At 45.3% G+C, this 14,442-nt stretch overlaps 1 protein-coding gene across 1 annotated transcript; it reads right to left on the bottom strand.

The window, feature by feature from the left end:
• Positions 1–3,420: 3,420 nt before the first annotated feature.
• On the bottom strand, positions 3,421–9,239 carry LOC117531514 (archaemetzincin-2). The gene is made up of 7 exons (XM_034194627.1): positions 9,105–9,239; positions 6,291–6,579; positions 6,042–6,215; positions 5,754–5,882; positions 5,103–5,266; positions 4,796–4,972; positions 3,421–3,843 (listed from the first exon to the last, which is right to left on the bottom strand). Exons 1-7 carry the CDS (start codon positions 9,171–9,173, stop codon positions 3,718–3,720), a joined length of 1,128 nt encoding a protein of 375 aa, XP_034050518.1. The 5' UTR covers positions 9,174–9,239; the 3' UTR covers positions 3,421–3,717.
• Positions 9,240–14,442: the final 5,203 nt, after the last annotated feature.

Consider the following 14,442-nt stretch of genomic DNA (forward strand, 5'->3'; position numbering starts at 1 on the left):
AATTTTAAATTCTATTCTAGAATTAACAGGAAGCCAATGAAGAGAGGCCAATATGGATGAAATATGCTCTCTCCTTCTAGTCCCCGTCAGTACTCTAGCTGCAGCATTTTGAATTAACTGAAGGCTTTTCAGGGAACTTTTAGGACAACCTGATGATAATGAATTACAATAGTCCAGCCTAGAGGAAATAAATGCGAGATATTGCGCAAATGCAAAAAAGCAGTCCTACATATTTGCTTAATATGTGCATTGAATGACATATCCTGATCAAAAATGACTCAAAGATTTCTCACAGTATTACTGGAGGTCAGGGTAATGCCATCCAGAGTAAGGATCTGGTTAGACACCATGTTTCTAAGATTTGTGGGGCCAAGTACAATAACTTCAGTTTTATCTGAATTTAAAAGCAGGAAATTAGAGGTCATCCATGTCTTTATGTCTGTAAGACAATCCTGCAGTTTAGCTAATTGGTGTGTGTCCTCTGGCTTCATGGATAGATAAAGCTGGGTATCATCTGCGTAACAATGAAAATTTAAGCAATGCTTTCTAATAATACTGCCTAAGGGAAACATGTATAAAGTGAATAAAATTGGTCCTAGCACAGAACCTTGTGGAACTCCATAATTAACCTTAGTCTATGAAGAAGACTCCCCATTTACATGAACAAATTGTAATCTATTAGATAAATATGATTCAAACCACCGCAGTGCCTTTAATACCTATGGCATGCTCTAATCTCTGTAATAACATTTTATGGTCAACAGTATCAAAAGCACTGGGGTCTAACAGGACAAGCACAGAGATGAGTCCACTGTCTGAGGCCATAAGAAGATCATTTGTAACCTTCACTAATGCTGTTTCTGTACTATGATGAATTCTAAAACCTGACTGAAACTGGGATGCGCTTGTCAGTGCGGCAGAGGGCAAGGATCCTGACTCCAGCAATTATGGCAAGGTGGACAAACTAAAGCTCGATTTATTCAAGCATTGTCAGAGCTGGAGTTCCTGGGATTCGTCAAGTCCACCAAGCAAAAGGCAGATCATGCAGCACGACTCACTTGGGGAGGGTGTTAATGCTGCGTTTACACATGACGACAAGTCATGAATGCCACGAAGTACACATTCTTGGCCGCTGATCATGAATGTGATTATTCGTGGCAGAGGCGTCAGGAACTGCTGCAACCTGTTACCACACGTTACGATTAATGGCACATGTTGCTGGTGAATTATTAGGAACCATTACGCATGGTCAAGTGTTGTTGCGCGCTATTGCACGTAACAGCGCATCGTTAAGTTCTGTCACGTTGTGAACGAGGTGAATTGTCTCCACACACACACCCATATTCATCCAACCGAATTCAGATCGCTCCAGTTTTTCAGAAGAACTTTGTGACTGCATGCGTAGTTGGGCTCTGTGCCATGGAGCGGCGCACATGCCCAATTGTGCTGTGTTTGCGCTTGTGATGGAGGGTTGTATGTGGGGTTAATCTACTGTCTCGTGTTGTTTCTCAGATCAGTTGTTGGTTTGGTTTTGTGGTATGCAGGAGATCACTTGACCGAGGGTCTATACGTTCAAATAATAATTAAAAAAAATACTGTCATCACTCTTTACTCTTAGTCAGTCTCTTACAACGGTGTAGCCTAAATACATGAGCTTTCCAGAAGCGCACAAAATTCATTACGCACGCTAAGAGGCACGTCCCCGCTGGTGCGCACTTTTTTTGGGGGGGGGGGGGGACCCCGCCCCCTGTGATAAACTCATCGCCCCTTAATATTTTTTTCTGATGCCGGCCTTGCTCCGGCTACCAGCGGTGTGAAGGAGCCTCGCCGTTACAGGCCATGCACAGTGTGGCACTCCGCCGCTACCAGAAATCCACCAAGCTGCTGATCCACAAGCTGCCCTTCTAGCACCCGGTGAGAGAAATCGCTCAGGACTTCAAGACCGACCTCCGCTTTCAGAGCTCCGCTGTGATGCTCTGCAGGAGGCCGGCGAGGCTGACCTGGTCGGCAGCTTGTGGATCAGCAGCTCGGTGGATTTCTGGTAGCGGTGGATCTCTCTCAGCGCCACGGTGCCAGGCCTGTAACGGTGTGGCTTCTAAACACCGCCAGCAGCCGGAGTGCTCTTCCGGGCGGCTTTGGATTTGGATTTACCGGCGGTCAACTTTGTTACATTGTCATTAAATTCACTCTCCGGTACAACATACGGATCCACTGAACCAACTGCTACACATAGATCACAATAAACAGCTTTATCTCGAGGGTTTAAAGCCTCGTAATAAGCTTTCATTCTCTCCATTTTCTTTCACAAGCCAGCCGCGTCGTAAATAAACGACGGAGATGGGAGCAGAGTCATTATCTATCAAAGTACCCACGTTTCCTGAAAGCAACATCATGTGAGGACTGATTGCTCTGCTGTCACTCACAATTCCACGGCCCTCTCAATCGAAGCCACGCCCACGCCAGAACGGGGCCAAAAGTTTGAAACTGAAAAAATAAGATCTGAAAGTGAAAAAAAGATCTGAAGGCAAAAAAAAAAAAAAAAAAAAAAAAAAAAATGAAAATAAATTTGATCAAAAAAATTAGAGCTGAATCAAAAATTTATTTAAACTGAAAAATATATATCTTACACTTATTTTTATTTTGATAATACTTTTTCAATCTTTTTTTTTCAGATTGCAAAATTTTAATTTTCAGTTTCAAAATTTATTTTTTCAATCTTTTTTATTTTCAGATTACAAAACCTTTGGCCTTGATTTAGCTCCATAGTCAGTTAACATGTTTTCAAATGTTTTACGGGTCAAATAAATTTGTTAACGTGAAAAAAATCATACTTTTCTTCCTGTTGGAGCTTATCCGCTAATGAGAAAAGCAAAACTGACACATTGTCGTGTTCCATCTTGAGATGGAACACGACAAGCCAGATCAAATGCTTCAACTAAATTAAAATTATTTTCCATGTGTACTTTTTTGTTGATGTTTCTTACTCATGTAATACTTTCTATACTGTGAAAAAAACCTGAATGAAAACTACAGATTAATTAAATTTGTTCACATGCCCTGTCACACCTTGACGATTTAGCCTGCGTATGCCGACTGTATTAAAAATGCCAGCACACGCTGGCGTACGTCTATTACATTAATCACCCTTTGATCTTGGCATGCTAAACCTTTTTTAGGAACCTCCATATTTACACTTCAACATATTAAAATTTTACAGTAGGTGTTCTGTTTTTCTGCACTTTAGAGCAAAAAAACAAAAACTCTAAGCTAAAGTCATATAAAAGTTAGAAATTGTTACCAGTTTAGCTTATCACAGTTCGCTTATTGGTTAACATAGTAGCAGTTATCAAAGCTAACTTTTCATCTTGCTGTGCCCTCCACTGCTCTACACAAAGCGACATACTTTAACAAGTCTTGTAGTACTGTGCCAGTTAAAAGATGGCTTCCCTAAATTTATTTTTTGTTAACTTCAATAAAGCAATAAACATTTGTATGTGTACTATGCACACATCAAAATATAGTCACAAAAGTCGGTGGATGGATAATTCTTCGGTCTGCAAGGCCCTCACAAAAATTCTTGGGATTTCAAAACCAGCTTTATGACATCACAGAAGCTGCACAAAGGCCCACAAACTCTAGTTTAATCACCCTCTGCAGGCTGTTGGAGGTAATAACGGCTGGCCATTTTTAACCAACTGGATCATATGTCCTCTGGGTTCATCTTTTTTCCAATATGTCAAGGCATCTGCAGAGCCAAAGTCTTGCTGGACGGAAGGTCTGAACGGGTTTGGAAGCTTCCTCTGGACCAGATGATCCACGCTCGTCCATCCAGTGCAGTAAAGCCTGATAAATACAAACAAAGGTCAGATGAAGAACAGAAAACCCAAATGTGACTTGTCAAAAGTAAGTCTTACCTTGGCCCTGAGGCCAACTGGCTTATGGAAAGGTAGTTTTAATTTTTATACCTAAGAAGCTTGTTCTAGTGGTGTAACTACAGTTTCTCATCACTTTCTCATGGACACACAGAAATAAACAATAGTTGCCAGGTGCTCAAAAAGTATTCCCTTCATGAAAGTTCAGCTGACTCCAAAAAAATCCCAGTGTTGATGGCACAATGCATTCTAGGTCTATTTTTTCCTGATATATCCTGATTTTCCTGCAGTAGATGTAAGAATAGAGCTGTCTGAACATCCAGGCTAATTGGTGGTGGAACATCTTTATCATATTTGTCTTGATGCAAACTCACATTGGACGTGCATTCCTTTGTACTACTGTCAATCTGCAAGCTCACGACATGCAATGTTGATCCAACAAAATCGGTCAAAAAAAAAATCTTTATTGGACCAATTCTGATCTGGACATCCCTAGATTTGATTATGACAGACCACAGTAAGAAAGATTTCACGCTTGTCTGGACAGATAACTGACTAGATGGCACGCATTCAAGTTCTAGTATTACAACATACGTGACATTAACCCAGTGACAGCATATACGATTGTGGCCAATCCTCTCCTCTGCTCTGCAGTAGTGGCCCACAAATTGGTAACCCAGATTTGTAACATTTCGCTATCAAACCATTATGACAAAGAAATTGAGGTTTTACAGTTTAAGCATGAGCTTTATTATAGCAGCTGGACATTTCGCCTCTCCTTCTTGTAGCTAATGTCAACCAAGGGGTGACAGGGTCCCAGCCATGCTTGACATAAATGCAACTACAAAAGGTTCAAACCAGCAAACTTAGAATCCAAGATAACTGACATGAAGATCCCTCGCTGGCTGAATTAGGTTGTTTACCTTGTACCTGTCCGCTAGTTTGAAGCTGACTGAAAGCTGTAGCTTCCGAAGGCAGATGGGACATAAATTCAGGGGGCGTCGATCGGACTCATCCAAGTGGTTCGACCCCTGCATGACACAGCTCAACCACTGGCAATGCTTAATCCCAAACATATGGCCGATCTCATGGGTCATAGTCTGGAAACGAAAGTTTAAATTTGGTTGAAGTGTTTTAATCAGCCATATTAACAAAAGTGGAGGAGCCGATATTTTGTGCTTAAAGGCAATCAAAGGTTTATAATGCAATAACTGACTGTTTGTGAGTGACCTTGCAGGAACGAAGCAGCAAATTGCTGGTGATGGGGGGAGTATAATAGCCGTCAAACACAGAATAGTCCCCCGGCTTTGGCTGCAGCCGTTTCTTCAACCTCCCGGCATAAGTTCTGCTGTAGAACTTATCATCATACCTGGCAAAGCTGAAAACACCCATTCCTGTGTGCATCAAAAACAAAAAGTGCCACAATGCTTTCATTTTATCACCATCTAGTGGCGCATCATCCACAATACATCATCAGAGCTCAACGTATGCATGATTAAAGGATAATATCAATATTAAAGAACTATTAACAATCGAGCCTTTGAGAGTTCTACTGTGACAACACCTTTATTTGAGATAAATGCTTGTTTTAAAAATGCATTCAGGAAGTAAATCCATTAAATAACAGTCAAATTTTGTGTCAATACTTTATAACTGGGGAAACTTAGAATGGCTATTTCAAAGAACTGGTTGATGTTTCAAGTATGGTTACGAATAAATATCATCAGCAATTTTTTGAAAATTTGATTTCTCACCTACAACACGACTGTCAAAATTGAGAGCATCAGTCAGAAGCTTGACTGCTCCAAACTGTTTAATATGACCAAGGTTGCTTTAAAAAAAAAGTCATTTCATTAATAATTTTATTGCGGAGATGCTCACCCATATTGAGCGAAGCCTCTCCAAAGACGAAGTTCCACGAGTCTTTTGGGTAGAGGTCAATCATTGTGATTCCAACAATGCAAAAAGCATCTTCTGGCTTCCTGTTCCTCAAAAACAGCAATAGGTCTCCTAAATTTGAGTTAAACAACAACAACAATGTATCATTATAGACGTTTTGATTTGAAACGTCGATATTTTACTCACCACAGTCGGGTATTTCCACAGAGAAATCGCCTAACCTCCATAGTTCTACAGAATAAGTCAACCCAGATTCTGTGAAGAACTTACCAGTGAGAATCTGAAGATTGTGCGAGTTTGTGTTAACCCTAAAAGTGCATCCTGTTTCCGCCACAGTAACCGCCGGTAACAACTTAACAGCAAGCCCGTAGAAGAAAGCCTCACAATATTCTCTGAGCCACTCCACACACTGATCTGTCAGGCTGCCCACTTCCTCAAAAGAACCTGCCAAGAGACAAGATTAAGAGTTTTATATCCAGTGTCAGTGATGTCGTCATTCCTTGACATAAGCCTCCTCACCTATGGTTTGAATGTAAATGGTGTTGTGGCTTGCACTGGGAGTCTTGCGGTAAGGGTCTTTGTAGAAGCTCTCGAAGTCTTGAGGAGCCTCAGGGTGAGCGGGGATCCAGTCTGAGTCCGAGTGCACTGTGATGGGTTGGAAAATGGCACCAGGCTGTCCAGGGTGGAGTCCTTCCTCTAGAAGAAGTCTTTCTTCTTGTGTGTACTTACTATAAAGTTGAGCCAAGTTGTGACATTTGGAGACCAAAGCTGTTCGCAGCGTCCCCACAGAGTGCTGGATCACCTTCATCTGCAGGAGAGATGAAGTCAATGTGTGGATACACAAGAAAAGGTCTGCTGCACACCTGATACGTGCACGGCATCAACGGTAAACTAACCAACCAAGTAAACTTCTAAAGTTGTGAGTTTGATATAAACTGGCACTAACAACAGCACGATTCTCCGGCCACATGTTCCATTGTCCCCTCACTCAAGAACAAGACCCTGAGGTATTTGAACCCCTTCACTTGGGACAAGACCTCATTCCCTACCCAGAGTAGGCAATCCATCAGTTTCCTGATGAGAACCATGGCCTCAGATTTAGAGGTGCTGATCCTCATCCCAGCCGCTTCACACTCAGCTGCGAACTGACCCAGTGAGTGCTTAAGGTCACAGGCTGATGAAGCCAACGGGACCATATCATCTGCAAAAAGAGACCCTCAGCCCACCAAAGTGAAGACCCTCCTCCCCGACTACACCTCAAATCCTGTCCTTGAATATCACAAACACGATTGGTGACAAGGCGCAGCCCTGGCGGAAGCCAGCCTCCACGAGATATGAGTCCGATTTACTGCCGAGCACCTGAACACAGCTCTCACTTTGTGAGTACAGAGATTGGATGGCCCTGAGAAGTGACCCCCTCACTCCATACTCCTGCAGCACCTCCCATAGCATCTCCCAGGGTACCTGATCATACGCCATCTCCAAGTCCACAAAACACATGTAGACTGGTTAAGCATACTTCCAGGCCCCCTCCAGGATCTGTGTTAGAGTGAAGAGCTGGTCGGTAGTTCCACGGCCAGGACAGAACCCAAATTGTTCCTCTTCAATCTGAGGTTTGACTATCAGGTGAACCCTCCTTTCCAGCACCCTGGAGTAGGGAGGGCAAGTAGTGTGATGCCTTGGTAGTTGGCACACACTCTCTGGTCCCCTTTTTTAAATATAGTTTGCCACTGTCCCAGACCTCCATGCAATGTTGAAGAGATGTCTTATCCAAGATAGTCCCTCCACACCCAGAGCCTTCAGCATTTCTGGACAGATCTCATCAACCCACAGGGCTTTGCCACTACAGAGTTGTTTGATTACCTCAGTGACTTCTACCAAGGAAACTGATGATGATCCCCCCTACCACAAAGCAGAGGCTGCCCCATTCAGGCCCGTCAGTGCCTTGCAACTGCCTCCGGAGTCCTCTGAGATAACATATCTCGGAAGAACTCCTTCTTCAGTCAGACGGCTTCCCTGACCACCTTTGTCCACCATGGTGTTTGAGGGTTTCCACCCCTTGAGGCACCTAAGACCTTCAGCTAAGACCTGCAGCTTCAGCAATGGAAGCTTTGAACATTGCCCATTCTGGTTCAATTCCCCCAAACTCCACATGGATACCAGAAACGCTCCACCAGAGGTGTGAGTTGAGGATGTCTCAGACAGTGGGCTCCTCCAGATGTTCCCAGTTCACCTGCACTATCTGTTTGGGCTTACCAAGTCCTACCCCACCCTCTGATCCAACTCACCACCAGATGGTGATCATTTGGCAGTTCTACCCCTCTTCACTTGAATGTCCAGAACATGCGCCTCAGATCAAATAATACAATCACAAAATCTATCGTAGACCTTTGGTCTAGGGTGCTCTGGTACTATGTACACTTATGAGCATCCTTAGTGTCGAACATGGTGTTCATTATGGACAATCCATGACTAGCATAGAAGTCCAGTAACAAACCACTGCTTGGGTTTAGATCAGGGAGACCGTTCCTCCCAATCACAGCTCTCTGTCATTGTCCACGTGTGTGTCTACATCTTCTATAATATTACTTTTAATTACAGACAGCAATCTCATAAAATGCATTAGTCCGCAAAATAAGTAATGGTTCTGACATTTTTCAGAGATGTCTCCAGAAAGGGCATCCAGCGCTAAACTTATGCCAAATCCCAGTGCGGATCTGTACTGGATCTACATTTGCAACAGAACAGGAAACTAACACTGGAAATAAAGGTTTTTTTTAAAGGTCAACTTATCCTTAAAACTAAATTTTGAGTACAGGACTTCTAACTTATACATAAAAATAGACAGTATTATTACATTTTATATTCATGTGGAGACAGTGGACGTGCAGGAGACAAACATTAATAGGACATTTTTATTCTGTACTGTTGTTTTCAATGTGTAATCTGTGTTTTCAAAGGGGCTATAAATTGTAAAGCAAGTACAGATTAAAAACATTGAGACTGCACAATCTTTGACAATGTTCACATTATAATGGCAAAATATATAAACTGAAAATGTAAAAACATTTTATTTAGTATGCGAAAAAAAACACTGTCCATGTGAAAAAAAAAAATCCCAGCATTAAATGCTTTAGCTCGAAATGCGTGAAACTCACATTAACAAGACAGATATTTAAAAAAAATACAAAACAAACACAACTTGTCTGAAGACCACATTATGTCAAATTGTTAACGACACAAATATCGCGTATTGTTCAAACCAACATGCGTGTTTGAAACACTTTATCAAAGGTACCTAACCACAATAAGCCTCCAAAAGTCTCCTCTTACCTGAAAACGTTCTAATTCATTGAAGCAAAAGGGTACAAATCTAAAATGCTGCACTGTGCAGAAAAACATCGACCATATTTGTTAACGAGTTCGACACCAACGTCTTTCTACTCGAAAGCTGTTCGAAGCTTCATGGAAAACAGCAATGACTCGACACTTTTTGAAACGGTGCTTGTTTCAAATATCTCGAAACTGCTTCCCTGCTGTTTCCTAGGTTCCTCCCGTTGATGACATCAAATAATGTTGCCAAGTAGGCGGATTTTAAGCAACAATAATTTTAAACCATCCTGCTGCTGACCATCAAAACCACTGGATTAACATAAAGTGTAGTTTTCTTAGAAAAAAGAAAATAATAGGTTAATGCTATGATTGCATCATGGGTTTATTACTATTAATCTATGTTTTGTACTGGAGTTATGTCAGAAAGGGTATTCAGCATCAAACTTGTGCCAAATCCCATTGCAGATCTGTACTGGAACTACATTTGCAACAGAACAGGAAACTAACACTGGAAATAAAGACTTGACAGGCTGTGTGTAAATCAGTAAAATATACAATAGAAATGGAAACTCACTGGAAATAAAGACTAGATAGAACGTGTGGCTGGGGATGATGCCAAAACATTTAGTCAGAATTGCCAATGAGTGATGGCAAACTCAAAACATTATGTTGCAATGTTTCAAAACCTTTACAACACCCAAGTTTTGGAATATTGTTCCAAAGACCACGTCCCAAATGTGGTATAAAATATACAATAGAACAGGACCTGGAAAAAAAGTCTAGATAGAACGTGTGCCTGGGGATGATACCAGAACCATCCATCCATCCATCCATTTTCTTCTGTTTTATCCGGAGTCAGGTTGCGGGGGCAGCAGCTCAAGCAAAGCTGCCCAGACCTCCCGATCCACACACACCTCCCCCAGCTCCTCCGGGGGAACCCCAAGGCGTTCCCAAGCCAGCCGAGAGATGTAATCCTTCCAGCGTGTCCTGGGTCTTCCCCGGGGCCTCCTCCCAATGGGACATGCCCGGAACACCTCTCCAGCGAGGCGTCCAGGGGGCATCTGGAAAAGATGCCTGAGCCACCTCAACTGACTCCTTTCGACGTGGAGGAGCAGCGGCTCGACTCCGAGCTCCTCCCGAGTGACCGAGCTCCTCACCCTATCTCTAAGGGAGTGCCCAGCCACCCTGCGGAGGAAACTCATCTCGGCCGCTTGTACCCGTGATCTCGTTCTTTCGGTCATGAACCAAATCTCATGACCATAGGTGAGGATTGGAACGTAGATCGATTGGTAAATCGAGAGCTTTGCCCCCCTACTCAGCTCTCTCTTCACCACGATGGTCCGATACAGCGACCGCATCACTGCAGACGCTGCACCGATCCGTCTATCGATCTCACGCTCCATCCGTCCCTCACTCGTGAACAAGACCCCAAGATACTTAAACTCCTCCACTTGAGGCAAGGACACTCCACCGACCTGAAGAGGGCAAAGCACCTTTTTCCGGTCGAGAACCATGGCCTCGGATTTGGAGGTGCTGATTTTCATCCCGGACGCCTTACACTTGGCTACAAACCGCCCCAGTGCACACTGAAGGTCCTGATTTGACGAAGCCAACAGAACCACATCGTCCGCAAACAGCAGAAACGAGATTCTGTGGTTCCCAAACCAGACCCCCTCTACACCCTGGCTGCGCCTAGAAATTCTGTCCATAAAAATAATGAACAGAACCGGTGACAAAGGGTAGCCCTGGCGGAGGCCAACGTGCACTGGAAACAGGTTTGACTTACTACCGGCAATGTGAACCAAGCTGCTGCTGCGGTCGTACAGGGACCGGATAGCCCTTAGCAAAGGACCCTGGACCCTGTACTCCCAGAGCACTCCCCACAGGGTGCCCCGAGGAACACGGTCGAATGCCTTCTCCAGATCTACAAAACACATGTGGACTGGTTGGGCGAACTCCCATGAACCCTCGAGCACCCGATGGAGCGTGTAGAGCTGGTCCAGTGTGCTGCGACCAGGACAAAAACCACACTGCTCCTCCTGAATCCGAGGTTTGACCATCGGTCGAATTCTCCTCTCCAGTACTCTGGAATAGACCTTACCGGGGAGGCTGAGGAGTGTGATCCCCCTATAGTTGGAACACACCCACCGGTCCCCCTTCTTAAACAGAGGGACAACCACCCCGGTCTGCCAATCCAGAGGCACTGTCCCTGATCACCACGCGATGTTGCAGAGGCATGTCAGCCAAGACAGTCCCACAAAATCCAGAGACTTAAGGTACTCAGGACGGACTTCATCCACCCCAGGAGCCTTGCCACAGAGGAGCTTTCTAACAACCTCGGTGACTTCTGCCTGGGTAATGGATGAGTCCGCCTCTGGGTCCCCAGTCTCTGCCTCCTCTTCGGAAGATGTGACGATGGGATTGAGGAGATCCTCGAAGTACTCCTTCCACCGCCCAACAACATCCCCAGTCAGGGTCAACAGCTCCCCACCTGCACCGTAAACAGTGCCGGTGGAGAGCTGCTTCCGCCTCCTGAGGCGTCGGACGATTTGCCAGAATCTCTTCGAGGCCGACCAATAGTCCTCCTCCATAGACTCCCCGAACTCCTCCCAGACCCGAGTTTTTGCCTCTGCGACCGCACGGGCTGCAGCACGCTTTGCCTGCCGGTACCTGTCAGCTGCCTCTGGGGTCCCACCTACCAACAAAGATAAGTAGGACTCCTTCTTCAGCTTGACGGCATCCCTTACTTCCGGTGTCCACCACCGGGTTCGGGGATTGCCGCCGCGACAGGCACCAGAGACCTTGCGACCACAGCTACGAGCGGCCGCATCAACAATGGAGATGGAGAACATGGTCCACTCGGACTCCATGTCTCCAACCTCCCCCGGGATCTGGGAGAAGCTCTCCCGGAGGTGGGAGTTGAAGACCTCCCTGACAGAGGGTTCCGCCAGTCATTCCCAGCAGACCCTCACGATACGTTTGGGCCTGCCAGGTCTGACCGGCTTCCTCCCCTCCCAGCAGATCCAACTCACCACCAGGTGGTGATCGGTCGACAGCTCTGCCCCTCTCTTTACTCGAGTGTCCGAAGGTCAGATGATACAACTACAAAGTCGATCATCGACCTCCGGCTCAGGGTGTCCTGGTGCCATGTGCACTTATGGACACCCTTGTGCTCGAACATGGTGTTCGTGATGGACAAACTGTGACTAGCACAGAAGTCCAACAACTGAACACCACTCGGGTTCAGATCGGGGAGGCCATGCTTCCCGATCACCCCCCTCCAGGTCTCACTGTTGCTGCCCACGTGGGTGTTGAAATCCCCCAGGAGAACAATGGAGTCCCCAGTCGGAGCACTATCTAGTACCCCCCCCCCCCAGGGACTCCAGGAAGGTCGGGTACTCTGCACTGCTGCTCGGCCCATAGGCCGAGACAACGGTGAGAGACCTGTCCCTGACCCGAAGGCGTAGGGACGCGACCCTCTTGTTCACCGGAGTGAACTCCAACACATGGCGACTGAGCTGGGGAGCAATAAGCAATGCAACCCCAGCTCTCCGCCTCTCCCCGTGGGCAACGCCAGAAAAATGAAGCGTCCAGCCCCTCTCCAGGAGTTGGGTACCAGAGCCCATGCTGTACGTGGAGGTGAGCCCGACTATCTCTAGTCGGTATCTCTCAACCTCCCGCACAAGCTCAGGCTCCTTGCCCCCCAGCGAGGTGACATTCCACGTCCCAACAGCCAGGGGCTGTGAGCATGGACCGGGCCGCCGGGCCACCCGCCCACGACCGCCACCCAATCCTCTCTGCACCCGACCCCCATGGCCCCCTCTGCAGGTGGTGAACCCACAGGAGGGCGGGCCCACGTTGCTCCTTCGGGCTGAGCCCGGCCGGGCCCCATGGACTAAGGCCCGACCACCAGGCGCTCGCGCGCGAGCCCCAACCCCAGGCCTGGCTCCAGGGTGGGACCCCGGCTCCGCCATACCGGGCGACGTTTCGGTACTTGATCTTTCACTGGTCATGGAGGTTGATACCAGAACCTTTGGTCAGAATTGGCAATTTGCAATGGCAAACTCGAAACATTGTGAAACAATGTTTTGACATGGACTTTTCAAGACCCACGGCTCGGGGCGTTGTTTCAAAGTCCATGTCCCAAATGTGGTACAAAATATAGAACAGAACTGAAAACTGATTGGAAATACAGATTGGATAGAACATGTTGCTGGGGATGATACCAAAAACTTTTGTCGGGATTGTTAATTAGTGATGGCAAACTTGAAACATCTTTTCGCAATGTTTCAAAACCTTTGCAACAACCATGTTTTGGAATATTGTTCCAAAGACCTTTTCCCAAATATTATAAGAAATATACAGCAGAACAGGAGTCGAAAAATGGAAATCCATAATACTAGATAGAGTGAGCAGCTGGTTTACGATATAAATACCTTTTGGTTGGATTAGATTAGATAGAACTTTATTAATCACTTGGGAAGACTCCCTCAGGGAAATTGAGGTTCCAGCAGCATTGTATAGCAGCACACAGGGTTAAAAAGCACACAGAGTATCAAAAGTGAAAGTAAAAAGAAAAACAGTTTGCAATATAAATACGGAAGTGGCTATTGACACGGCTGCCATGTCCATAACTCTCATTTGGTTATTCGCACGGCAAGACTCTGGTGGTAAAACTTGGAACTACTTGTATAAACAAACACTGCCTTACCGCCGTTCGAATAGCGTCGGCCTTTTGAACTACTTGTATAAACAAACACTGCGTTACCGCCGTTCGAATAGCGTCGGCCTTTTGAACTACTTGTATAAACAAATACTGCGTTACCGCCATTCGAATAGCGTCGGCCTTTTGCCACCAGAGTCTTGCCGTGCGAATACTGAAATGAGAGTTATGGACACGGCCGAATTAAAAAAAAATCATCTAAATCGAAGAATATTCAAGGAGTTAAGACATCTTGAATGCAGTATGTTTGTTTATACAAGTAGTTCCAAGTTTTGCCACCAGAGTCTTGCCATGCAAATATACGTACCAGAGTATTGCCGTGCGAATAGCCAAATGAGAGTTATGGACACGGCCTATAAATACACAATATAAATACCAGACATACTGATCAATGCTGGTTTACTGGCTACTACTGGTCCTCTCATTCCTGACCTCTGTCTTCCTGTTACTCCTCCTCCCCGAGTGAGGAGTTGTACAGTCTGGTGGTTGTTATTTGGTGATGGGAAATTTAAAATAATGTTTTGAAAAGATCCAAAACCTTTGCAACATCCATGTTTTTGAACATTATTCAGAATTCCCTAAAAAAAAAAAAAAAAAAAAAAAAAAAATGTAGAC

Source organism: Thalassophryne amazonica, chromosome 18, assembly GCF_902500255.1.
Source record: "Thalassophryne amazonica chromosome 18, fThaAma1.1, whole genome shotgun sequence".
NCBI lineage: Eukaryota > Metazoa > Chordata > Actinopteri > Batrachoidiformes > Batrachoididae > Thalassophryne > Thalassophryne amazonica.

Excerpts from the sequence above, each read along its gene's own strand:
- LOC117531514 (XM_034194627.1), bottom strand. The coding sequence starts at position 9,173 with ATGTTTTTCTGCACAGTGCAGCATTTTAGATTTGTACCCTTTTGCTTC. Across the intron at positions 6,580-9,104 it reads ATGAATTAGAACGTTTTCAG|ATGAAGGTGATCCAGCACTC; the intron begins GTAAGAGGAGAC and ends TCTCTCCTGCAG. Across the intron at positions 5,267-5,753 it reads AGAGGCTTCGCTCAATATGG|GAATGGGTGTTTTCAGCTTT; the intron begins GTGAGCATCTCC and ends TGATGCACACAG.